The sequence below is a fragment of the Eleutherodactylus coqui genome, chromosome 12, assembly GCF_035609145.1.
Source record: "Eleutherodactylus coqui strain aEleCoq1 chromosome 12, aEleCoq1.hap1, whole genome shotgun sequence".
In the NCBI taxonomy this organism is placed as follows: domain Eukaryota; kingdom Metazoa; phylum Chordata; class Amphibia; order Anura; family Eleutherodactylidae; genus Eleutherodactylus; species Eleutherodactylus coqui.
Window position 1 is genome coordinate 83,011,161 of NC_089848.1, and position 27,837 is coordinate 83,038,997.

Genomic DNA, 27,837 nt, shown 5'->3' on the forward strand with positions numbered 1-27,837 from the left:
CGCATCACCGGTGACGTTTCTGCGCGGGCCTCTGCGAGGTTTGCACAGAAATAGGATATGCCGCGATTTGTTTACCGTGCATGTTTTCACACGGTTCAATGGTGGCTGTCTGCATAGGATTGCATTATCTCCCTTTCACAGTTTAGACAAATCTAAAATGATAATTCTTTATTAATTATATTTAAAAATTACTTGAACGAACACGGGGCACAACACAGAAGCCACTGGGTTGATGGAGATATGAGAGTCTATTCAAGGACCTAGGTGCCACATCCTAATACTGCTTCCCTCTGTATACAATCATAGCAGAGAGGAAGAGCATGTTATAGGAAGTTGGCAACGTACAGTGGCTTTAATCAACGAACAATTAAAAAGAACTCGGACCAAATTCTATACTAGTGTCCCTCTCTTGTGCTCTTAGTTCACTATCAAAGTAACAAACAACTCAGCTACCATCACTAGATAGACTCAGCAATGAAGCTTGAATAGATGAGCATAGTATAGTTTTAAACAGAGGGAAAATAAGTTTCTAGAGAGCTGTGTTGTAATAAAGGTTGATTGAAATGTATCATGCAGTAGTGCGGGTCTTCATATCATTATTCATAAACCTATAAGCCTCTCTAGAAACCCTCTTATGCTTGAATTCATGCGAGCAAAAGAGAAAGGATATAAGGACAAGTTGTGGGCCCAGTATAAATGTCAGTGAGCACACTTCTTCTCCTTCCAGGGCCTGTTTAGTAGTCCTGGATTCTTAATTCATTCAGATTACTAATATCGGCATTGATGCACTCATAGTTAGCTCTCTCAGTACTGTATAATCTCTTTCCATTTATTCTCAACGCGTTTCTCCGCTAATAATGGCGGGTCATCAGGAGATCAATGAGTTTAGTACTAAAGGATCAATTTTATATGTTTATTAGTACAAAAAGCACGAATCATTGGTGCTTGTTCATAATGTATTTCCGAGTTTACTCCGAACCAATATCAAGCATATACTGCCAAGTAACGGTAATATCTCGTGTTTATATAGAGGGAGACTCTTTGAGGTATTAGAATAAAAGTGGCATCAGAGATGTGGGCTAATAGTGGGTCTTGAAGGACCTTTTTGCCAAAGGATGCCCCCTGACCAGACCGAGACTGTTGTCCAAGATAGTCTATATAACAGCTAGGTCTGATTCAGTATCTCAGCATGCACAGTAACAACTCTTTGACTGTGCCTGAGGACGGGCAATATAGAGCAGATAATGTCTGTAGCGGCAGTTGTATTAGAGGAGACCTCTTTAGAGAATAAGCCCTCTTTAGAGAATAAGCCCTCTTTAGAGAATAAGCCCTCTTATGCCAACATGGATAAAGCGTGCACAGTAGCAATTCTTTAGCTGTGCCTATGAACGGGCAAAATAGAGCAAGTACTGCCTATAGCAGCAGTTATATTAGAGGAAGCCTCTTTTTTAAAATTAGAGAATAAGCCCTCTTATGCCAACAAATAAATAAAAGTGACCCCTGTCAAGTAGTGCAAGGCTCAGGTTTTCCAATAAAGATGGTATAGGCAAAACCTGAGTCTGATCTAGTAGCTAGATATATGCACAGTGGGGTCACTGTAGCAGAGTCTCCATGTCTCTGTGCATGCTGAGATACTGAATCAGACCTAGCTGTTATATAGACTATCTTGGACAACAGTCTCGGTCTGGTCAGGGGGCATCCTTTGGCAAAAAGGTCCTTCAAGACCCACTATTAGCCCACATCTCTGATGCCACTTTTATTCTAATACCTCAAAGAGTCTCCCTCTATATAAACACGAGATATTACCGTTACTTGGCAGTATATGCTTGATATTGGTTCGGAGTAAACTCGGAAATACATTATGAACAAGCACCAATGATTCGTGCTTTTTGTACTAATAAACATATAAAATTGATCCTTTAGTACTAAACTCATTGATCTCCTGATGACCCGCCATTATTAGCGGAGAAACGCGTTGAGAATAAATGGAAAGAGATTATACAGTACTGAGAGAGCTAACTATGAGTGCATCAATGCCGATATTAGTAATCTGAATGAATTAAGAATCCAGGACTACTAAACAGGCCCTGGAAGGAGAAGAAGTGTGCTCACTGACATTTATACTGGGCCCACAACTTGTCCTTATATCCTTTCTCTTTTGCTCGCATGAATTCATGCATAAGAGGGTTTCTAGAGAGGCATATAGGTTTCTGAATAATGATATGAAGATCCGCACTACTGCATGATACATTTCAATCAACCTTTATTACAACACAGCTCTCTAGAAACTTATTTTCCCTCTGTTTAAAACTATACTATGCTCATCTATTTAAGCTTCATTGCTGAGTCTATCTAGTGATGGTAGCTGAGTTGTTTGTTACTTTGATAGTGAACTAAGAGCACAAGAGAGGGACACTAGTATAGAATTTGGTCCGAGTTCTTTTTAATTGTTCGTTGATTAAAGCCACTGTACGTTGCCAACTTCCTATAACATGCTCTTCCTCTCTGCTATGATTGTATACAGAGGGAAGCAGTATTAGGATGTGGCACCTAGGTCCTTGAATAGACTCTCATATCTCCATCAACCCAGTGGCTTCTGTGTTGTGCCCCGTGTTCGTTCAAGTAATTTTTAAATATAATTAATAAAGAATTATCATTTTAGATTTGTCTAAACTGTGAAAGGGCTTTATTACTAATAATTTAGACGTTAATCTGCTTCTGTGACGACGGATTGCATTATCTAATGCAATCCTATGGCAGCGGGCACAGGCGGAAATTCTGCGGGAACTCCCACCGCGGAATTTCCGCCCGAGTGCAGGAGGCCAAACTGGAAGAAATTTGAGATATGGGAATATGGGATATCCCTGATTGTGGTTAAGATAAAATAGGGGACAATAAAATAATTTCAAGAATGGTATTACAGATTTTCACCACTAGGTGGCAACAAATTATTTAAAATTCTAAAGTTCTGCAAAGCATAATTTATAATGAGGATCAGATTGCATGAAAAAGTAATAGACAATCTGACTATAAGAGTACCTGAGTATTGCGGGGATAGTTCATCTGTTGTATGAAATCCTCCGCCGTCTTCATGGCCGCCTTTCTCTCGTCCACATTTGCATTTTTACCTAAGTGAACAAATGTCAAAATTTGTTTAATAAACACTGATAGGGAAAAGGGATCAGCAATATCTTGAGAAGAGCACAAACAGTGAACAGGCCCCCACGACAGGGCACAGGGGTGATGGGCAATCTGCTGTGTGTGTAGTTTTTAAAATTGTCACAATCTATAGTGTGTTATTGGTAGCGGTAGTCTGCAGCTACCAAGTATCACTACTGGAAATCATATTCTTGTTTGTAGAGGGCAGTCTGATAGTACAGGTAGTCCCCTGCTTGCCAACGTTCGAGTTACAAACTTCGCTGCATACAAACAAAATTGTCCTGCAGAATGATGTGATACCATAGCATTACATCGTACTGTACAGCGATCAGACTGTCATTGTATCATGCCATGCCATAGGCGCGGCTTGATAGACACTCTGCATAGCCATCCACAAGGCCTTTCAGTAGCCCCTAGCTGCCATGGCAAATGCACAGCATTCCGCAATCTAATCGCGGGGGGGGGGGGGGGGGGGGGAGGTGTGACTCACAAACATCTGTTGGGGCATTTAAATGTTACAGAATTGACAGCAGCATTAAAACGGTTAACAACTCCGATGAGCGTCGCGGATTATCAGAGCTCTTGAGGAAGGGGTCTGGTTGTAGGAAACAGCCGGCACCCGCATTGTAAGAAGCAGGATCCATCAGTGATTCCTGTCCATACAAACATTTGTTCAGACATACGAACAAATGCACTTCCTGGAACAGCACCTGTTCGTAAGTGGGGGACTTTCTGTAGTTATATTCTTGTACATAGGGAGCAGTATTATAGTAGTTATATTCTTGTACATAGGGGGCAGTATTATAGTAGTTATATTCTTGTATATAGGAGGCAGTATTATAGTAGTTATATGCTTTTGTACATAGGGGGCAGTATTATAGTAGTTATATTCTTGTACATAGGGGGCAGTATTATAGTAGTTATATTCTTGTACATAGGGGGCAGTATTATAGTAGTTATATTCTTGTACATAGGAGGCAGTATTATCGTAGTTATATTCTTGTACATAGGGGGCAGTATTATAGTAGTTATATTCTTGTATATAGGGGGGCAGTATTATAGTAGTTATATTCTTGTACATAGGGGGCAGTATTATAGTAGTTATATTCTTGTACATAGGGGGCAGTATTATAGTAGTTATATTCTTGTATATAGGGGGGCAGTATTATAGTAGTTATATTCTTGTACATAGGGGGCAGTATTATAGTAGTTATATTCTTGTACATAGGGGGCAGTATTATAGTAGTTATATTCTTGTACATAGGGGGCAGTATTATAGTAGTTATATTCTTGTATATAGGGGGGCAGTATTATAGTAGTTATATTCTTGTACATAGGGGGCAGTATTATAGTAGTTATATTCTTGTACATAGGGGGCAGTATTATAGTAGTTATATTCTTGTATATAGGGGGGCAGTATTATAGTAGTTATATTCTTGTACATAGGGGGCAGTATTATAGTAGTTATATTCTTGTACATAGGGGGCAGTATTATAGTAGTTATATTCTTGTACATAGGGGGCAGTATTATAGTAGTTATATTCTTGTATATAGGGGGGCAGTATTATAGTAGTTATATTCTTGTACATAGGGGGCAGTATTATAGTAGTTATATTCTTGTACATAGGGGGCAGTATTATAGTAGTTATATTCTTGTACATAGGAGGCAGTATTATAGTAGTTGTATTCTTGTATATAGGTGGCAGTATTATAGTAGTTATATTCTTGTACATAGGAGCAGTATTATAGTAGTTATATTCTTGTACATAGGGGGCAGTATTATAGTAGTTATACTCTTGTACATAGGTGGCAGTATTAGAGTAGTTATATTCTTGTACATAGAGGGCAGTATTATATTAGTTATATTCTTGTACATAAAGGGCAGTATTATAGTAGTTATATTCTTGTACATAGGGGGCAGTATTTTATTAGTTATATTCTTGTACATAAGGGGGCAATATTATAGTAGTTATATGCTTGTACATAGGGGGCAGTATTATAGTAGTTATATTCTTGTACATAGGAGGCAGTATTATAGTAGTTATTTTCTTGTACATAGGAGGCAGTATTATAGTAGTTATATTCTTGTACATAGGGGGCAGTATTATAGTAGTTATATTCTTGTACATAGGAGGCAGTATTATAGTAGTTATTTTCTTGTACATAGGAGGCAGTATTATAGTAGTTATATTCTTGTACATAGGAGGCAGTATTATAGTAGTTATTTTCTTGTACATAGGAGGCAGTATTATAGTAGTTATTTTCTTGTACATAGGAGGCAGTATTATAGTAGTTATTTTCTTGTACATAGGAGGCAGTATTATAGTAGTTATTTTCTTGTACATAGGAGGCAGTATTATAGTAGTTATATTCTTGTACATAGGAGGCAGTATTATAGTAGTTATATTCTTGTACATAGGGAGCAGTATTATAGTAGTTATATTCTTGTACATAGGAGGCAGTATTATAGTAGTTATATTCTTGTACGTAGGGGGCAGTATTATAGTAGTTATATTCTTGTACATAGGAGGCAGTATTATAGTAGTTATATTCTTGTATATAGGAGGTAGTATTATAGTAGTTATATTCTTGTACATAGGGGGCAGTATTATAGTAGTTATATTCTTGTACATAGGAGGCAGTATTATAGTAGTTATATTCTTGTACATAGAGGGCAGTATTATAGTAGTTATATTCTTGTACATAGGAGGCAGTATTATAGTAGTTATATTCTTGTACATAGGGGCAGTATTATAGTAGTTATATTCTTGTACATAGGAGGCAGTATTATAGTAGTTATATTCTTGTATATAGGAGGTAGTATTATAGTAGTTATATTCTTGTACATAGGGGGCAGTATTATAGTAGTTATATTCTTGTACATAGGAGGCAGTATTATAGTAGTTATTTTCTTGTACAATAGAGGCAGTATTATAGTAGTTATTTTCTTGTACATAGGAGGCAGTATTATAGTAGTTATATTCTTGTACATAGGGGGCAGTATTATAGTAGTTATATTCTTGTACATAGGGGGCAGTATTATAGCAGTTATAATCTTGTACATAGGGGGCAGTATTATAGCAGTTATATTCTTGTACATGGGGGGCAGTATTATAGTAGTTATATTCTTGTACATAGGAGGCAGTATTATAGTAGTTATATTCTTGTACATAGGAGGCAGTATTATAGTAGTTATATTCTTGTACATAGGGAGCAGTATTATAGTAGTTATATTCTTGTACATAGGAGGCAGTATTATAGTAGTTATATTCTTGTATATAGGAGGTAGTATTATAGTAGTTATATTCTTGTACATAGGGGGCAGTATTATAGTAGTTATATTCTTGTACATAGGAGGCAGTATTATAGTAGTTATTTTCTTGTACAATAGAGGCAGTATTATAGTAGTTATTTTCTTGTACATAGGAGGCAGTATTATAGTAGTTATATTCTTGTACATAGGGGGCAGTATTATAGTAGTTATATTCTTGTACATAGGGGGCAGTATTATAGCAGTTATAATCTTGTACATAGGGGGCAGTATTATAGCAGTTATATTCTTGTACATGGGGGGCAGTATTATAGTAGTTATATTCTTGTACATAGGAGGCAGTATTATAGTAGTTATATTCTTGTACATAGGAGGCAGTATTATAGTAGTTATATTCTTGTACATAGGAGGCAGTATTATAGTAGTTATATTCTTGTACATAGGAGGCAGTATTATAGTAGTTATATTCTTGTACATAGGGAGCAGTATTATAGTAGTTATTTTCTTGTACATACCCGTTCACGGAAAAAGTGCCCTAAAACTAAATCATTATTGATATAACTTTAAAATCCGAATGACACATTGTTCAGTGTAAACAGCAGCTGATCAGTACTGAGCGTCCCCTGCTTACAGTGAATGGAGAGGGGCGGGGGAGAGCGGGGAGAGAACTCTCTTCCAACCGCCCTGCCTCCCTGCTTGCCGCGCTGTCAGCGATCCAGCGATACTCACTCCTGTGCAGAACGAGCATCACAGGGACAATTGTCAGGCATCCTTTGCCTGACACTCGTTATGTGTAAAAGTACCCTTAGTCTACAGACCTTTGGATCATGTAATTGTGTCTTCTCAATGACCTACGGCCATGTTGAAGTATTTTAATATATAGGAAGAATCTACGATATCACACACATTATGACTGAGGTGTTCTGTTGTGTATTGAGCCCCAACAGTGAGGAGTGCAGTACAACTGTAGATGTGAACCCTTGAATATTCTATTGTGACAGATGACGTGGCCATTAAAATAAACAGGAAGCCTGACCTTTCCATACAAAGATTTTTTTGTCTGCGGAGTGGTCCAGGATGAAGCATTCCTCTGAGATCAGCATGGCCTGCGAGAAAGGGTTTTCTTCTGCAACCACTGAAACCTTCATGGAACCACTGGCATCAGATACCTAGAAAAGTCAATGAGCAGGCAAAAGACTTTAAAGGGACAGTACAGCTAAAGACAGCTTATGATAGTGCAGCAGCATTACAAGAGCGGCTGCTATCAATCACACATAGCAAGGTCCACAGCACGGAGGATACTGTATGTGATCATGAGGCTTGGAAGTTTTTGTTCTTCTTGATCATGTTGCTCAGCGTAACCTCAGCTTGCAATGGCTGATAGCAGGGAGTAATAGATTGTATTTATTTGCATAGCAAGGCGTACGGGCGCAGGACGCCCTTAACAGACCAACAATAGGGAGAAACGCCTGATCATACAATAAGCATGAGTAGCTCTAACTGTTTCATTGTCTGCCATCCATGGACAGGTGACGCCATCGTTACAGCCCTGTGTCTGTCGGAACCATTTCCAGGTGCTTGGCTGAAGGGTGTTTGCTCTCATGACACCCATTACATGTACTGTCTTTGATACCCACCCACTATTGACTCCGTTGGCAGTGGTTTCATGATCGACGAAACTGGACTGTTACAAAGTGGAATTAGATTATCTCCAGCAATGAATTCAGGTTGAATTTGGGCATTTAGGATGATTGGGTTCGTGTCTGGAGACCTCGGGGTGAGTGCCTCAATCCTGTCTCTGCTGTGGAGTGGCACATTGCCCTCTGCTGGTGTGATGGTCTGGGGGGCCATTGCATATGACACTTGCTCACCCCCAGTAATGGTACAAAGGACCATGACAGCTCAGTGATATGTTCAGGACATCCTGCAGCCACTTGTGTTGTCTCTCATGGCCGCACACTGCAAGGGTGTCATAGGAATGCCTCCACAACATTGTCACACTCTGTCCAGTCGGCATATTTATTGCCAATAGAACATGTATGGGACCGTCTGGGACTACAACTTCAAGAGTCTAAGAGTTTATACACTCTGGAAACTCAGTTTCAGGAAATATGGACTGATATGCCACAGGATACCATATGGAATTAGTATGCCTCCATGTCCACCCGTGTCACAGTTTGCATCCAAGCTAGAGGCAGCTGAAGAGGGTACTAGAGCCTCCATGCCCGCCCGTATCACATCTTGTATCCAAGCTAGAGGCATTACAACTGGGTACTAGAGCCTTCATGCCTGCTCATATCACATCTTCTATCCAAGCTAGAGGCGGTACAACAGGGTACTAGAGCCTCCATGCCTGACCGTATCACATCTTGTATCCAAGCTAGCAGCGGTACAACAGGGTACTATAGCCTCCATGCCCGCCCATATCACATCTTGTATACAAGCTAGAGGCGGTACAACAGGGTACTAGAGCCTCCATGCCCGTCCGTATCACATCTTGTATCCAAGCTAGAGGCGGTACAACAGGGTACTAGAGCCTCCATGCCTGCCCATATCACATCTTCTATCCAAGCTAGAGGCAATATAACAGAATACTAGAACTTCCATGCCCACCCATATCACATCTTGTATCCAAGCTAGCGGCGGTACAACAAGGTACTAGAGCCTCCATGCCCACCGGTATCACAACTTATATCCAAGCTAGAGGCAGTACAACAGGATACTAGAGCCTCCATGCCCACCCATATCACATCTTGTATCCAAGCTAGCGGCGGTACAACAGGGTACTAGAGCCTCCATGCCCACCCGTATCACAACTGATATCCAAGCTAGAGGCAGTACAACAGGATACTAGAGCCTCTATGCCCACCCATATCACATCTTGGACTGCCTCTAGCTGTAATATAAGATGTAATACGGCCGGCCATGGAGGCTGTAGTATCCTGTTGTACTGCCTCTTGCTTGGATGCAAGATGTGATATGGGTGGGCATGGAGGCTCTAGTACCCTGTTGGGCGTCCTCTAGCTTGGGTATAACAGAGTACTAGAGCCTCCATGCCCGCTCGTATCACATCTTGTATCCAAGCTAGAGACGGCTCAGCAGGGTACTAGAGCCTCCATGCCTGCCCGTATCACATCTTGTATCCAAGCTAGAGGCGGTACAACAGGGTACTAGAGCCTCCATGCCCACCCGTATCACAACTTATATCCAAGCTAGAGGCGGTACAACAGGGTACTAGAGCCTCCATGCCTGCCTGTATCACATCTTGTATCCAAGCTAGAGGCGGTACTTCAGTTCTCCGCACCAAAATCTCCTTTTGCTCGGATATTGTAATCACTTATATTAACGTTACAATCAAAGAGAGAAGTTTCATTCCATTCCACCAATTGTTTTGTACAATAAGTGTAGACTTCGGGTTTTCTGTCCCTCTAAATAGTTAGACAGCCATGACTGGAAAAAGTCTTGTGTTATTTGAGAATAAAATGTTTGTTTCCATGTGCTGCGGGCATAACCATGCCAAATGTATCCCACATGGTGTTCAGAGAGCGGATCAATGAATATAAAGCCAGGATCTCAGCAGCAAATGTCACTGGGTGTCTGGAGGCAGTGAAGGAAAAGCCAGAATAAATGGCAAATCTACATGACTTACCTCTGTGGTGACAAAATATATGACTTATTTGGTGCATCCGAGTCTGGAAAATCAGGTTGATGGCTAAGATGGCGGAGATGACTAGAGATGAGCGAGCACACTCGGATAAAGCAGTTACTCGAGCGAGCCTCGCTCTTCTCAAGTAACTGCTTACTGGTGTGAGCATGCTCGGGGGGGGGGGGGGGGTGGAGAGAGATCTCTCTCACTCTCCCCTCCCCGCTACTCCCTGCCACCCGCCACTCACGCCCGCTGCTCCCCCGAGCCTGCTCGGACCAGTAAGCAGTTACTCGAGAAGAGCGACGCTCGCTCAAGTAACTGCTTTATCTGAGCATGCTCGCTCATCTCTAGCTACGACTATAAAGCTCATCACCCAGCTTTTCCAGAATCCCGAGTGGCAAATCAGTGCCTAGTTGTATAGTGACAGAGGAGTGACAGACATACTAGGGATTTGTTTGGTGCTGTGGAGTCTGAGAAAGCAGGGTGACAGCGCTTGTCTTATTGCCAATAATTCATCCGTCTTAATGTGCTGCTAATCACCCGACAAACAAGCTACTGCCCGCGTGATTGCATCGTTGGCACAAGACATTCTGACTATCAGGTCACGTAAGAGGACCAGCTGGCGAATGAGTGAATATTCTGTCGTCGACTGCTCATTCATTTTCAGTGCGCACGATATGCTCTCTGACTGTTCGCACGTCTTCCTGCGCGAACAGCGAGATGTACAGCCAGCCTACGGGGATGAACAATCAAACTTACAATCCTTCATCCCCATAGGTCCTTCCCTGTGTAAATAAAACATGCATTTTGATTGGCGCCTCTTAGATTGGACCACGATCTTGGCCAGTCTAAATGGGTTCTAGGGCGGCTAGTGAACCTTGAAGTATATTAGAAAGTTGTAAAACTCATTATGTTTTTGATTGGACGGCCCCTTTAAAGTAACTCTCTGGGCCTGAGTATACAAAGATGGCCGCACCGCTTCTCTGTCTACCTGCTACACACTGCGCATTAATTAGTATGGGAGTCTGAGACATTACATGCTGCTCCTCCTGGTCAGCACCGCTCACAGAGAGAGCTCTGCTCAATCAAAGCAGCTTATAGTGTCTTAAGGCCCATTTACACGCAATGATTCTTAGTGTCCATTAACACTTTATGCAAAACGATCGCTAAAACTTTCAATTGTTTGAAAGATTGCCTTTGCGTGTAAATGGGCCTTTAGTCTAATAATGTATACTAATGTACAGTGTGTATCAGGTAGTCAGAGAAGCTGATGCGGCCATCTTTGTTTGTCCAGGCCTGACTTTAGTGCTGACATATTTGCCCTCCACACTTGGTATTTATAGTATTTATGCTTCCTGTTTCCACAGAACGCTACAAGGATGTATTCTAGATTAAGCCGGGTGTTTACTCAGGTCTTTCCTCTACAAGGAATAAACATGTAACATGATTTGCATGACAAAACTGCAGCTTCAGAAAATAGCTCTGCACTTGGGAAAGTACATGGTGGCCACGGAAAACGAGACCGGCACCGCACTCTTATGGAAGCTGTCTAAAAGAAAATCTGTGCTGCCCCTAGCAACCAATCACAGCATAGCTATCATTTTACCTAAGCTGTGTAAGAAATGAAAGCTGCGCTGTGATTGGTTGCTATGGGCAACAAAACCAGTTCTCTTTTTGATGAGCTGTCATATTAGTGCTGGGCTACTTTTCCATGGCCCACCCTGCATGACTCCATATAGTGACTGAAAGTGATCAGTTCCTGTGGAGGCGAGGTGACAGAGAACAAAGGGGACCCCAAAGTAAAAACATCAGGAGCCCCCCCTTTCTTCTCATTGTAGTTCTTCCATGAGGACGGGGGATTTGCCCCGTAAAAGATAATCCACAGTACATAGAGGTAATTGAGTCGTCCTCTTTACAAAGTTGTTATAAATTCTATTCAACCATTTCCTCATTCTGTCCGTTTCTGGTAAAGCTGGTTGACAACCAATATGGCCGCTATTACTTCTACCATCCTCCGCAGTGACTATTGCTTCTTTTTCCCAGTAGTAGTGGGGATGTAGTCCCAGCGCTGCCGGGCAGATCTCCGACCCATCAGCTTCCGGAATGTGTTAGTTACACTAAATGGCCACCTTATTGGAGACCCCGGCCCCTCCATGATTGGAGCTTCAGGCGCCGGACCCCGGAGTGCAGCAGAACATCCGGTTACAAGTTTTCCGTGGATCAGTTTCAGGGTGAATTCACCTTAGAATGGAAAAATCCAGCAATCGGTGCGACTTCCAACGCGGCCGGCGCCAGGATTTCACTGCCAACCTTGCGGCATTTTCTCATACGGCAGTATGGAGAGTATACTGAGACTGGTAGAATCAAGGAAAAAGGGGATCCTGTGGGTGTAAAAACTTGATGAAAGGAGTCAGTGGAGGATATCAGGAATCAACCGAAAACAACGCCGGCTCTAACGAACGGATTCCAACAGTGGAATCCACACGCATTGAAAGACATGCACCTTCAGGTTTTCTGCTCAGACTCGCGGATACAAATTGTGTATTTCTGCGAGCGGAGGAAACATTGCAGCATGCTCTACTTTGCTGCGGACTCCACACAGACGTTGAAGTCAATGGAGACAGTCCGTCCCACAGCCTATACGTAACTAACATTTGGTGTGGGCTGCGGGCATCCGTGTCATTGCTTAGCGATGGCGCGGGAAATACAAATATTGGGGAAAAAATCTGTAGTGTGCAGGACCTACGGCGAGCCAACGTGGTTATCCGCAATACAGAAATCAAAGGTACGCAGGGTCGCCGGCTGGCTTCCACAGCCAGAATCCGTTGCGGGATCCAACCCGGTCGGGTGAAGCCGGCCTAATGTGTCTGAACACACAACTCGCCATTCCTTGGATGGGCTAGAACAGCGGACGACAGTGTCCATGGTGTCTAATAGAAACAGAAAGGTAGGACTCCGGTGGGAAAAAAGAGCGCAAAAATTGCATCACTGTTCAGTGGAAAACCATCACCTGGGCAGTTGAATCCAGATTTCTGCTGCACCGTGCTGATGGGAGGTCAGAATTTGGCACAAGTAGCATGAATTGATGAACCTTTCCTGTCAGCTGGTCAGAACATGTCAGCACCTCCATCTAATCTGCAGCAACTACAAGAAGTTTCCTGTCCGCAGGGGCCGATATTCCTGCAGAACTATTTTATCACCGAGTGGAATCTATGTTGCAATGAATTGCTGCGGCTCTGAAGTCTGAGGAGGTCCAACGTATTAGGTGGAGGTGTCTAACAACATGGCCATTCAGTGTATTTTAGTTTTGGAAAAGCTGGGTGAAAACGAATATCTTCCATAAATTTCTTGGCAAAGTAAGCAATATGTCCTTTACATCAGATTTCGGAAAGCTGGGTGACAACCCATATAGTAATTCCATAGGCTTTGGGAAAGCTAGGTGATAGCCAATATATTATCAGTTTCCAAGAAATCTAGATTACAGCTGATATGTTTATCCCATCATTTTCTGGGAAAGCCGGATGACAAACAAGACATTAGTTATGCAACAAGGGCAATTATGTATTAACCCTTTCCAATCCGCTGTCTGATGTCTTCCTACATTCTGATTGAAGCTTGTACAGCTCCAATGTCAGAAGATGCCCAACAGGGTATTCTTACCGTCTATTGCAAGCCACTCCGCTGTCGGAGCCTTTCTGGCGCACACACACTGGATTTAGCCAGCAGATGGCAGTGTTGTATAACAGCAAAAAGAGAAAGCCTTTTAGGAAGCCCTGAATCCAAAATTGGAGTGGAAAGGGTTAATAGCGGTGGGAGCACAACTGAAGACTTTGGTCTGTTCCTGTTAGGGCAGGCTCAGACGAGCGTGATATTATCGCCATGTATGTGGGCACAATACGCAGTGAATGGAGTCGATGAAAGTACACTGATTGTCATTAACAGTTTTTATTGCATATAATGCATGCGTGAAAAAGAACGCAGCATGTTCCATTTTACTGTGTATTATGCACGATAGAGCCATATGGGCGCGTGATAAATGCCGTACATACGCAATTACATTGCGTATATGCGGCATTTATACACAACGTCTCTAAGTGACAGAGAGGGGAATAAAAAAAATACAAACAAGACAGACTGCGCATGACAGCATGCGTGAGATACCCTGCCATGTGCAATGCAAAATAGCTGCCCTACGCAGCGATATCCCTGCTCACTGCCGACTCACACCGCGGTACAACACTGCGTTATACACATAGGCTTGTGTGAGTCGGCCCTTAGGGTGGTTTTGCGCCTGCACTGGGGGTTCCGCTTTCCTGCTTGTTCAGGGAGCAGCAGAGCGGAATTGACTATAATGGGATCCGTTCGGTTTCCGCTCAGCTGCCCGGCTTTTGGATGGAAGAAAACGCACTGCATGCAGCACCACTTCTGGTATTTTGAGCCAGATCTGCGGTAGAACCTCAAGTTATAGCAGTCTCTGGAAAAGCTGGATGACAACTAATATGGCTGCCATTACAGTTCTTACCACAGCTGTCACTCCTCTTTTCCAGCTTCTTAAATGGTTTAATAATGCATAAAGCAGTGATAGAGGTAAACACAGAGCTATATACAGGGTCTAGTAAATGTAATACCCTTTGTTAACCCCTTAAGGACCAAGCGCTGTTAATTTACAGCGCTTGGTTCTGGGCTTTAATCCCGCCCGATCGTAGAAATATGGCGCAGGATTAAAGCCTCTGCTCCTGCAATCAAGCAGAAGCAGGTCGAGTTGTCAGCTGTTGATCATAGCCGAGAACCCAGAGGAGAAGGGAGAAGCGGTTTTTAACAGTTTCTACCTTCTCCTTTCCCGGGTACATAGTGCTCAATGAGCACTATGTACTAAGAAGTGGAAGTGTTTCTTCCACTATGCGAGCCGGTGGTCACGTAACCGCTGGGATCCTCTGGCACAGCAGAGATGTAGCATCCCAGAAGACCCTGATCAGCTCTGCCAGTGACTATTGTCACTATAGGTTGATATTTTCCCTGTAACTGGAGCTCCTATGGACGCCTCAGCTACAGTGGAAAAGTGTCAAATAACAAAAACCCAAAAACATGTGAATGTTCCCCAGAGGTCTTATATGACGTCACAGGGGACATAGATGGGAAAAAAAATATTTACAAAAATAAGTAAGAAAAAATTACAGAACAAAATAAAAAAAGCTATATAAAAAAGAAAATGACCCAAAGCTGCCGCCAACCAAAACAGTCGCTGTATGCACCCTGTAATCCAAACCATACATATATATATATCAAAATGAGGAACCCATTCCAGTACTTTATTTAAGAGTAAATATACTAATAAAAAAAATAACTATAAATGTTAAAAAAATCATTTTTTTTAGCTTTTTACCCCCAATAAAGCTTAAAAATGGGAAAAAAAAGTCAGTAAAAAAGATATGTAAAAGATAGCCTTTGTGTCACGGTAAAAAAAATGCAGCAAAATGTTTTTTGATAGCTGAAGGAAAAACCACCACATGGCTAAAATCCCTAAAAAGAGACTGGTCCTTAAGGGGTTAAGAAGTATAGTATATAAGCGGACGTGTTGTTGTAGTAACCTTTGTGTTCCTCTGTCCCTGATGTAAAATGGCGCATCGACTGACAAGGGAACAGCGAATGATTTTGTAGTAAAAGATTTGATATAGATTTCCAGCTCCAGAACAAGGAGTTACTTGTGCCTGACTGTAGATGTCCCCCTCGTTCACTACTGTGTGGGCATGGGTGTCACCCTCAGGAACCCCCTCCATCGCTGGCATAACATATTGCCATATGTTTTAGAACAAAAGCATCGCCGTCGCCAACATGTGCTCCCATTTAGGGATAATGAATTGTTTTCTGTACTTTTTTTTCCACTTTATGAAGCAGTTTCTGTCTTATTGAATATTTCTTCCAAAGAAATATTTTCCCATGTAAGAATAGAACATTTTGGGGTAATTTCTATTTTTTAGACATAGCCCATAAAGAATATCAGGACAACAGCCCTTGACATTGTATCTAGAAAATGTTCCTCGCCCGCCCATGAGCTCGCTTGGCCTTTGCATTGGTCATCAGCTCTGTGAGAGGCGTCACCACTTGTATATTGGGCATGCAGCTTTGCATACATGTTATAGATACTCTAGTACAGCGAATCCCTAACTTCTTTTGATCCCAGGGAACCTCAAGGCAAGTAGAGACTCTACTGTACAGACAGATCTGGGCTCTTCAGCAAACATATTGGGGCACCATTACAACCGCACTAGTGGCAGACCACCCAGTGACATACAAGTATGTAGCCAACTGAGGCACATTTGGTGGTCTCCTGTGTACTGGAGATGGTTGGGGGCCCAAACTCCCACAAGTGATATCTTCTGACATGTAACACAACATAAAGATAATGTTAAATATTCTTGTATATGGCCGAATGCAGGCGGCCGGGTCGGATTCCGACTGCGAGATTCTCGCAACGGGATGCTACCCCGTGCCCCTGCAGTGAAGCTACAGCAGTAAAGGGGAGCAACAGTGTGATAGTATGACTGTCATACAGGGATCTATATGCTGGAGTAGGGAGAAAGAAGTATGAAAAAGAAGACCCAATGGACAGTGAAAGGCCAAGGCATTGTTGGGACTCTATTTTGCTATGGACTCCAGCGCTACTCGTTACATGCCCAAATAAAGACTCACCATGTAGAGTTTCGCCATCTTCCTGTTTGTAACGTCTGCAACATCATCATTATCATCCCCCTCAGGGAGCTTCGGCTTTTTACCCAAAACCTAAAAATATAAAAACATCATGAACTGTTGTATCATATCATTTCTCCTCCACATGCTCTTCTGTACATTAGTCTGATTCATAGATTTAACCCCTTAAGGACTAAGCGCAGTAAATATACAGCGCTTGGTCCTGGGGTTTAACTGCAATCAAGCAGGAGCAGGTCAAGTCCCCAGCTGTCAGACACAAATGGGGACCCAGAGGAGAAGGCAGAAGAGGTTTTAAACTGCTTCTGCCTTCTCCTTTCTCAGGTACAGAGCACTCAATGAACACAATGTACTAAAAAGTGAAAGTGGAATCACAACAGAGCTGTAGGGTGCTAGCAGAACCTGATCAGCTCTGTCAGTGACTATTGCCACTAGAGGGGAATGTTTTCCCCTGTAACTGGGGCTCCTATGGATGCTGCTTCTATGGATGCTGTAGCTACAGTGGAAAAGTGTGTAATGAAAAAAAAAATAAGACCATGTGAATGACCCCCAGAAGTCTTATATGATGTCATGTGGGACATAGTTCTTAAAAAAAATTGTTCCAAAAATAAGTAAAAAAATAATTCACAAAGTAAAATGAAAATATTTACATATAAAAAAAGAAAATGACCCACTGCCGACGCCAACTAAAACCGTTGCCGTATGCATCCTGTAATCCAAAACTGTACACATTATATATTAAAACGTTCAAAACAGAATAAAAAACCCATTCCTATATTTTATTTTAGTGTAAGTATACTAATTAGAAAACAAAACCTATAAGTTAAAAAAAAAAATCTTTTTTTTAGCTTTTTGCCCCCTCTAAAAAAAACAAAAAACAAGACTGGGGGTTGAGTCAGTGAAAAAGGAATATAAAAAATAGCCCTACATGTCACAGAAAAAAGAACAAAGCAAAAATAATTTTGGTAGCTGAAGGAAAAAAATGCTAAACTCTGCTAAGCTGTCTCCCCCTGCTTTGCCAACTCACCTCCTCTCTCCTCCCCTCCGGCTGTTTGCAATGGGAGGGGGTTAGACGGGGGCAGAGTTAAGCTCCTTTCCAAACAGCCGGAGGGGAGGAGAGAGGAGGAGAAAAGGGGGAGGGAGTTTAGCAGTCACGCTGCTAAATTCCCTCCCATCTCCCTTTTTGGGCCGCTGTCATTGGCTCCCATAGGAGTCGCTTTTACGCCGCAGGAATACGCCTGTGTGATCTGATGCATTAGAATCCAATGCAGCAGATGGTAGCGTATATCGGCCAGCCGTTTTCATATACGCTCGTGTGAATAAGCCCTAAGTGTGAGATTGAAGGAAGGAGAAGCTATCGGTACATGCACCCTTAGGGCTCCTTCACACGGACGTATTCATTGCGCAGTGTATATAACCCATTGATTTTAGTGGGTTTGTTCACATGTACGGATTTTGTTTGCGCATTTTCAGCCCTGCAGAAAACGTAGAAAGTGCTATCTTTCTGCGCACCAAGGGTCCCCATAGAAGTCAATGGAGGGAGCGCTCATGCATGAGGAATACGCAAGGAGATGCGTGAAACAGTACTAGAGATGAGCAAGTATACTCGATAAGGCAAACTTCTCGAGCGAGTAGTGCCTTATTCGAGTGCCTGCTCGCTCGTCTCTAAAGATTCGGCTGCCGGCGCGGGTAACAGGTGAGTTGCGGGGGGGAGAGAGGGAGAGAGAGATCTCCCCTCTGTTCCACCCTGCTCTCCCCAGCTGCTCCCCGCCCCCTGCCGACCCCGAATCTTTAGAGACGAGCGGGCAGGTACTCGAATAAGGCAATACTCGCTCGAGAACTTTGCCTTATCGAGTACGCTCGCTCATCTCTAAACAGTATGTAATTAAGCTGGCAAAAGGACACATCTGGAACTAATTAGCCATTTGAGTCGGTGTGTTTGTTTACCACGTGCAAACATGCCTTGCGGGCAGAAAAAGTACAAAGAAATATGCTGATGTAAGAGCAAAAAAGCCTCATTCATAGTGCAAAAAGGTTGCGCTAATTATGCTTATTATGTCCATGTGGAGCCGGCCTTTCATGTGACACATACCTGACTTCCAAAAATGTGTCTTGGTCATTAAGGCACAAACTGGCTTGGTCGTGGAGGGGTTAAAGCTCAGCTGACTTTTTGCTGTACTGTGAGGGATAGGGCTTCATTTCTAGATCCGATTAATATATTGTGCAGCAGCTATCAGCAGCATCACGCCTCACACCGTGCAGAACAAACGCGGGAGGCATCTTAGTAGGAACATTTACAGAAATTCGATATGCTGCTTTGGCTGTGACTGGAGTATAATGAAACGCAAGATCAATCTAAGCCAAGCATTTTTTGTATGGTACCTTTAGTACCAAATGTCCTCATCTCCCACCATTAACCCCACGTTGCCGCTAGTCTTAGAAGATGCTACCAGATGCTTTACTTTCTAGAGTAGATTACTTTCTCATATTTCTCAGCATAATATTCCTCAGACTAGACAAATAACGTATTTGATCAACGACAGCACAAAGTCTATGTTATATCTTGGTGTGTAGATAAGAAGTGAACGTGAATCGCCGGCTGTTTGTTTTATGGCTGACAGATGGTACATGATGAGTGCTAACATTACACACTAAATGGGAAAACATTGGGTAAAACTGACATGAAGAAGGACTTGGGGATTTTACTGTAATCGTAATTGGAGATCCCAGTGTCAGGCAGCTGCTGCCAAGGCAAATAGGATCATGAGGTGCATCATATGAGGTCTAGGGCACATGACGAGAACATTGTACTTCCCCTTTACAGGTCATTGATCAGACCACACATGGAATATTATGGACAGTTTTGGGCACCGGTACTCGAGAAGGACATATCAGAGCTTTAACGGGCTCTTAAGAAAAAATTCTTATTTCAGGGCTTATTTACATCAGCGTATACCAGCTGGCGTTTTCACGGCCGGCCGATATACGCTTCCATCTGAGCAGTCGTGTCCCCCCCCCCTCCTCTTCCCCTCCGCGTCCCCTCCGCTTCCCCTCCGAGCTGTTTGCAATGGGAGTGGACAGGGCGGAGCTAAGCACTCGCCCCTTGTCCATAGCCAGCAATGGGTGTGGACGGGACAGAGCGGAGCTTAGTTCCGCCCACACTCGCATTGCAAACGCCAGAGTGGAGGAGAGAGGCAGAGAGCCGGTGAGGGGGAAGGAAAGGGCTTACTGCTTAGATGGAAGCGTATGTCGGCTGGCCGTGAAAATGCCGGCTGATATACGCTTATTGAAATAAGCCCCAAGGCCGATTGCACCAAAGTTTTGAACAAGAGTTAAACTAAGATCAAGGAGAAAAACTAAACATAGTTTATCCCGTGATCTTGCTTCAAATCTAGGATCAATTTGATCCCCTGATTTTGGCAGATCAAACTAATTCACCTTACTTTAGCAGCCAAAATCCAAGATGGCGGACTTGGCTGATAGCCATGTAGGCTTTTCCTGGGAGGTGAAACTACTCCCACATTTGTTGCTGGTAGAGCCATGTTTTTACTCTTGCCATGAATACTAGGAAGTCCCCAATCACCGTGTGATACATTTCTTCTAGGTTCAACCCTTTTTTTTTTTAAACATTGTTTTTTATTGAATATTCTTTTTGCAAATATTAAAACAATATAACAATATGTATTACTGGACACAGTCTAAGGCCGCCTTCAGACGGCCGGGTCGGATCCGGCTGCGAGAATTCTCGCAGCGGGACCCGACCCGAGTCCCTGCAGGGACTCTCTGCCCCCCTCCCATACCCTCACCGGCTTAGCTCCTCTCTCCTCCCCTCCAGCTGTTTGCAATGGGAGTGGGCGGGGTGGGGGTGGAGCTAAGTTCTCAACCCTTGTCTGCAGCCAGCAATGGGAGGGAGCGGAAATTAGCTCTGACCCCGTCCCGCCCGCTTCCATTGCAAAACAGCCGCAAGGAGCAGAGAGGACAAGAGAAGGGGGAGGGCGATTAGCAGACACACTGCTAAATTCTCACCTCCCTTCTCCGGCCGCTGTCATTAGTTCCCATCGGAGTCAATGGCAGCGGCCGTAGTCTGGGCAGGAAGATAGTTTCCTGCCCGGCGTATTACACCGCGGGAATACGCCTGTGTGATCTGATACATTGGAAACCAATGCAGCAGATGGTAGCGTATATCGGCAGGCCATGTAAACGCCGGCCGGTATACGCTCATGTGAATTAGCCCTGAGGAACACAAAATGAAAAAAAGGGCCGCAACATGCTTACGAGGTTACAGCAAATTCAACAGCTGATCACTATTTAACTTATCCAGGATCAGCAGCACGGTTGGTGCAACCAGCAGACTTTCTGCGCAGTCCACACTTCTAGATTAGATATAGCCCTATAGCAGAGAGAGAGAGAGTGATCGTTGGAGTTGGTCGTGTCTGGTCTTATCCACCTGTCTGACTGAAGAGGAGCTGGCCTGCACACAGACACCTTCAGTCTGTGTGTGGTGTATATGGAAGAGGCTGAGAGGACAGCGAACGGGTGCTTTGGACCCCCTTATTCTTCCCCTCCTGCAAGATTAAGTGAGAGCAAGAATCCACAACAAGCATGAGTTCCCACTGTGCAGTGCTGGGTGCGTTCCTCAAGTCCGTGAGTGTCTACCGGTAGAGAGTTGTGAGTTGGTGTCCGGGAACAGAGAAAACACAGATAGCTTGGCCTATGTAAGTCACTCTGTGTTTCCTCCCTGTCACACCACGTGTTCTCCTGCACTAAGTACCCTGCCAGTGGATGTTAATTGTGGACTGTATTTCAAGTTGTATTCCAGTAAACTGCTTTCCTGACCGTTCCCAGTTCTGCCTTTAAACGTTAACTCTGCGTGTGGACTTTTATTCCGACACTGAGAAGTCACCGCGGAGGACGGAACGGTGGCGTCACGAGTGACAAATCAACCAAGGTAAACCGTGCAAGGTTAACCTCCCCTTTAATAGCCTGCTCTCGGTGCCTTGGGCATGTCGCTGGTTACCCTCTGGGTGGGAGACAGTAGAGCCACAGTGACAAGGCCTAAACTCATCCCTGCCATCTCCTGGGCTGGGGCCTGCTCCTCGGATGCTGCACAAGGTTTTGCAGGTAAAACTGCTATTCACCTGCAAAGCCATGCAGCCATTAAAGATCAATTTGAAGACTGAGCCACTTACCGAAAAAAGTACATGTAGCGGCATGTGGGATCTTGCTTTTTACAGGATGTACCACTAATGTCACCTCTGGAGGTCACACCTGCGTAGCAGCCTTTCCATTGAGGACCCCCAGAATACATGTTACTGGTACTCCTGACACTGTTCGGGGCCCTTCATTTTTTTGTAGAGTGCTTGTAATAGCCCATATCTGAGTGAGCACTTTTTAGGCGGGGTTCTGTTTTAAATGCTATATTATAAAACATGCCGCTAACTAAAGGTGTAATAATGGGTCTGTAGACAGAGCAGAAAGGACCTGGAGGTCTATCCAGTCTGTCCTTTTTATGCAGTTTTTTTTTACATTTATTATGTTTGCCTGTTTTTCTTTTTACGTGTTTCTCTTTCTGTTTTGAAGAATTATTCTCATGGCCCTATGACAGATAAGAGGGTTAAAACCCGATTACCGCCGTATTTCCTGCACTGAGGGACTTGTTTTTTCTCATTTACATGGTGTGTCAGCCCTAGAGATACAGCGCCAGTGGGATATTTCTGGCACCAGTCATGTGTAAGGACAGATTTCATATGTATCCTCTACAATTTACTCAGCTTAATGGTAACCAATATTGATTATAGGAGTTCTCCAGCACATATTGGCAGTCAGCTGAAAGAAAAGTTCAAACAGTGTGGCAAAAGCCACCCTGGGGTCCGCCTCAAATGTAAACACCATGTGTTAGTTCAAGCTCCTGTGTCGATGATGTAAGCGGCTCCTGGAATCGCTACATACAAATTCCCAGATAACAATATGAGGGATGTAATTCTGAATATGAGCAGTCCATGAACAATAGTGGGCACTATGCCGGATTATTGTAGGCTGAACCCAGTGCACACAATCAGGGCCATATATCCAATAGCACTGAGCAGACTAGAGTAGGGGGTCTGGCAGCACTAGACCTCCCTGATCACTAGTGACCATGAATGTCTTTCAGCTTACAGAGACAATACTGAGTTATTACTTACACTAGACCAATGGGGATGCATTAACTTTTTCATATCCTAGACCACTCAGGATGATGGTATTAACTGCATCACTAAATTAGATCATTAGGGATGTTCAAATTAACCCCATCATTAACCCATATGAACAGGGATGCTCAAATTTACCCCATCACTAACTCTGATCAACAGGAATGTTTAAATGAATCTATTTAGTACCTTAAAACTTCTAATGATGTTGCTATTAATGCCGTATCTATCTAAGGCTACCAGACTTGGGATAGGTCATCAGTAGCAGATTGGTGGGGTTCAGCTGCCTGGAACCCCCAAGGATCAGCTGTTTTCGCAGGCTGGTGTTTTGCTGCAGGAAGCAGACAGCTCTGTACATTGTGCAGTGGCCTGGATTAGTATTGCAGGCTGAGTCCCATGCACTTCAATCAGACTCAGCCTGCAGTACCAACCCAGGCCACTGCGCAATGTATAGAGCTGCCTGCTTCCTGCAGCAAAACACCTCAGTACACACAGCTTATCCCTAGGGGTCCCAGGTAGAGGACGCCCTCCGATCTGCTATTGATGGTCATCTTGAAGGTAGGTAATCAGTAGTTTATAGCACCAAAAATATCCACTATTAACCCTTAGTTCACCCATCAGTGCCCCTCTGATTTTTGTTGCGTCCAGCAGATAACTTAAATTTATGTGCTCTAAACAGCATTAAGAGGGGAATGGCTCAAAATTTTGTCTTATTAAGGGGCTTATGAATTTTCAGGATTGCTCAATGCGCCATTAGATTTCTAGGGAGCAGAATTGAATACTGAAATTGTGAAGTTACTGACGCTGAAGACTACTATAGTGGGCTATATAAGGGGGGTAGGGGAAGTGTTGATAACTGGTGGGATCCACTGACTACAATCTAATGTCTATGGCCATTTACCATAGGATAGGTTTTAAGTAGTGATTGGCCGGGATCCAGCTGGTTTGGCCCTGTTGTCAGTGCCACAAAACACAAGGGTCAGAGCTGCTACTCCGACCCCTGTATAGTGGCCAGCACTTGTAACTGCAGGTGTAGCTCTCGTAAAATCAATGGGAGATGCACTACACAGTGGGTCGGAGCAGAGTGCACAGCAGCAGTGACATCGGGGCTCTAATCAGCTGATCGGCCAAGAGCTGGAGTAGCGGACCCCAGTCAATCCATTATTGATGATCTATCCAGAGCATAGATCTTACTCTTTCCCTGCAAAACCCCCTGAACTTTCAGCAGACAATAGTTACATTGTTCTGTTTATACCAAATATACCCACTTCTGCCTCCTTCCAAGGTGAGATTACAGATGTAACTTTCCCACAGGCATGTGTTGTTCTATGCAGGCGTTGTCAGGGGTGGCTCCATAATACGGCAGGAGCTCAAAACCAAACAAATCAGAGGTGGCCGGATTACATTCAAGTTGTTCATTTCTGCCTCATTTCCTCATATACAAGCTCTGCTACAGCTAATGCGTTGGCAAGCTGTGCTGCGAGGAATCTCCCCCCCCCCCCCCCTATACAGTTATTATGTGAATTACTCCCAATGTGAGCTGAAATTATTGGCATAATAAAGCAGAGCTGCAGCGGCAAATCAAATTCCCTGCTGTTACCCCAAAAACACAACACACAGATATTCAATACTGAAGCCCGTATTCTGCTCATAAATTCGATCATAGACATAACATTGGCACCTAAGTCGTCTGACGAGTGGTCATCCTTTGACACGCCATCGATCACTGGGCGCCTACAGTTGCTATGGCACCTGGGGTTTTATGAACCCATTAGCCGTGCCCAAAGTAATGTTGTAAGAGGTAATGTCAAAATCTAAAGCTACCCCCCCCCCCTCTTACCACTGAGACCCCCAGTAATTCAAAAAAAGGGGATCCTGTGTCTGACCTCCTCCTCACTGCGGGCTTACCGCACCCCCACTGTAAGAAGGAGATTGAAACGGTGGTTGCACGTGCGTGGTGCTCCTCCATTCACTTACAATGGGACTGCTAGTGATAGCCAAGTACAAATGCTCGGGTATTTCCATCAGCCCAACTGAAATGAAGGGAGCAGTGGCTGCAGTACAGCAGTATTGCACTGTATTATAGAAGCCGTTTCAGGAACGCAGATTCAATCCTTACGAGACAAAAACAATAAAGTTAAAGTTTATTTAAAAGAAAAAGTGTGCAAAAATAAAAATAGACTGCGTCCTTTGATCTGTAGCTCTAAATCAGAAAAATAAAGCTCCAACCGTTATAAGGATTGATGAAGAAAATAGCGCAAAATGTTGGACCTAAAGGTCAGCAGGTCACTCATCTAACTGACACAGCTGCCCCAAATTCCAGTCCCTGTGTCAACTTCTAATAGAGTAGTACCCCTTTAATGGTGCCGTTTGTTAGTGCTGGGCCCGCTGCAGTTACCTTTGCTGTAGGGAAGGGCGTGTGATTTTGCTATATTTATCTACATAATCACGTGTATCATCTCATAAAACAAAAGACTCTTATACCAGAATTTCAGTTGCCAAAACAAAGCGATTATCTGTGAATGGAGCAACTGAGTTGTCACTAGAGAAAGCTGCCCGATACAACCTCTCCTGTGTATGCAGGAAACGTATATCAGCATATTCTCACTTTCTATACAATATAATTGCGCAGTACTACTTCTCTACTATGTGTACATGTACGTACCGGGGAGCAGTACTACTTCACTATGTGTACATGTACTCACCAGGGCACATTACTGCTCCTCTACTATGTGTACATTTTCTCACCGGGGTACAGTACTACTTCACTATGTGTATATGTACTCACCGGGGTGCAGTACTACTTCACTATGTGTACATGTACTCACCGGGGCGCAGTACTACTTCACTATGTGTACATATACTCACTGGGGCGCAGTACTACTTCTCTACTGTGTGTACATGTACTCACCAGGGTGCAGTGCTTCTTCTCTACTATGTGTTCACATCAGCTTTTGGGTTTCAATTTTACTGCTCTATTTGCTACTAAAACATACTAATAGGTGAATGTAGATTGTGAGCCCCAATGAGGACAGATAATATCAAGTGATGTAAGTATGTAATATGTATGTGCAATCAGAGGTGTAACTTGAAGTTCCTGCTCCCCAATGCAAATCCTGTAACAGGGCCCTCAATTATAATGCTGTATTCAAAGTATTGGGTTCCCTATATGAAGAAGAGAAGGGTTATGGGCTCCCTAAGACTCCTGGGACCGGGTGCAAACGCATCCCCTGCATCCCCTATAGTTACACCCCTGTCTGCTATATAAATAAAGGTGATCATTATGAAACACAGGGAGAACATACAAACTGCATGCAGATGTTGTCCTTGGTCAGATTTGAACCCAGAATCCCAATGCTGCAAGGCAACACTTCTAGGGGTTTCGATGAAGTTCTGGTTCAATTCGAACTAAGTCGAACTGAACGTTTTACTGAAGTTTGGAAAACAACTGAACCGAACTTTTCAAAAGTTTGCTAAACACTACCACTGATTATAACTCAGAGACTGTAATCCCCATAACCTGGCATCCCCCAAGTTGTCACACCTTATATTTACATTAAGGACTTTAATAGTTTAGCCCTCAATATGTCTGCACCCAAGCTGAAAAAAAAACAACCAATTCTAGTGAATCTGTAAATCTGTAGATTTTTTGTCACGCAAGGAAGTGGTCACAACACAGAAGCGGTAAATTCTTCCTGTAATATTTTCTCGAGAAGAGTCCCAGACCCCCCGTGTGGTGTAGAAGACCAGAAGAAACAAGAAGTTTCCATTCCCTTCATCTACTCCGCAGTTTCTGCTATGACTGTACACATTATGGTTCTGGTCTTCCAAGTCTTAAGCTCTTGTTAGATACCAGCAAGAAATGTCCTTAATTGTCATATACCCAAACCCTTCAGGCTTTTAAGCATCTTAATGTTGTGTGTAGTTTCTTCTTTAAGAGCAGTCGCACTTAGGATTGGTCATCAACATCAAATGGGTACAAGACTGATTCCTGGCACCCAGCTGATTGAGGAGACTGTGGTATTTGGGTGGACAGCCCTCAATATTTTGCAGTATTAGTATTAAAAACCCAGAAAACCCTTCCATAAGTTTGTCTTTGGGGCTTTGTGGAGGACTGGACAACAACCTCCTATGGGTACCGTAGTACTTTTCAGCCAGTCTCTGCCCCCCCCCCCACCACCACCCCCATGTCCTAATGCTGACACATCTGCATTACTAATTCTCAGCATTTTATGATGTTATGTGACAAAACATAATAAAAAGGATGCAACTACTACACTCATCTGTATACAGACAGACCTCAGCATGTTGCCTCACTGTCTATCGGAGGCTAAAAGCATAAGACCGATGCCAGTGCCCACAGATATCGCTGTGATAAGCATGAAATTAGACGGGTATTTCCAGTACTAGAGATAATTATGCATCTAGAATGGACTAAAAATCCACATTAAGTAGAGAAACGGGACTTTAAAGCAACCCTCGGGCTTTCGGACAAAATTCTCTCCTAGAACCGGAGGGGTTTAGATTACCTGCAGTTGTTCTTCTCCGCCCTCCGATCTGCTAGTTCTAGTTCTTGTTTTTGACCATCCAAGATGACCAACAAAGTGTTCAGACTTCCTAACTTCCACAGTGTATTGGTAGTGTTGGACTTCTAATGCTCTATACTTGCTCTCTTTTTGGCTAGTGCTGGACAATCGGACAATAGTACACAGTGAGCACTAGGTTGTTACAAAATTGTGGTGGCATTCTGTGGTCCTACGCTATATATGTTGCCAGGGACGGCCTTGTCCTTGTTTGTTTTGTGTATTATCTTGTTGTACACTGGATAAGAAAAAATTTTGAATAAGAAAATTGAGGTGGCCATCTTG

At 43.4% G+C, this 27,837-nt stretch overlaps 1 protein-coding gene across 1 annotated transcript in view; it reads right to left on the minus strand.

Annotated features, from left to right (window-relative positions):
- SCIN (scinderin) overlaps positions 1-27,837 on the minus strand; it is a 97,011-nt gene that overhangs the window by 30,641 nt on the left and 38,533 nt on the right. The window contains exons 5-7 of the mRNA XM_066584743.1: positions 16,767-16,856; positions 7,467-7,599; positions 3,040-3,128 (exon numbers count right to left, since the gene is read on the minus strand). Coding sequence (XP_066440840.1) covers positions 3,040-3,128; positions 7,467-7,599; positions 16,767-16,856 — 312 coding nt within the window. The remainder of the gene's footprint in view (positions 1-3,039; positions 3,129-7,466; positions 7,600-16,766; positions 16,857-27,837) is intronic.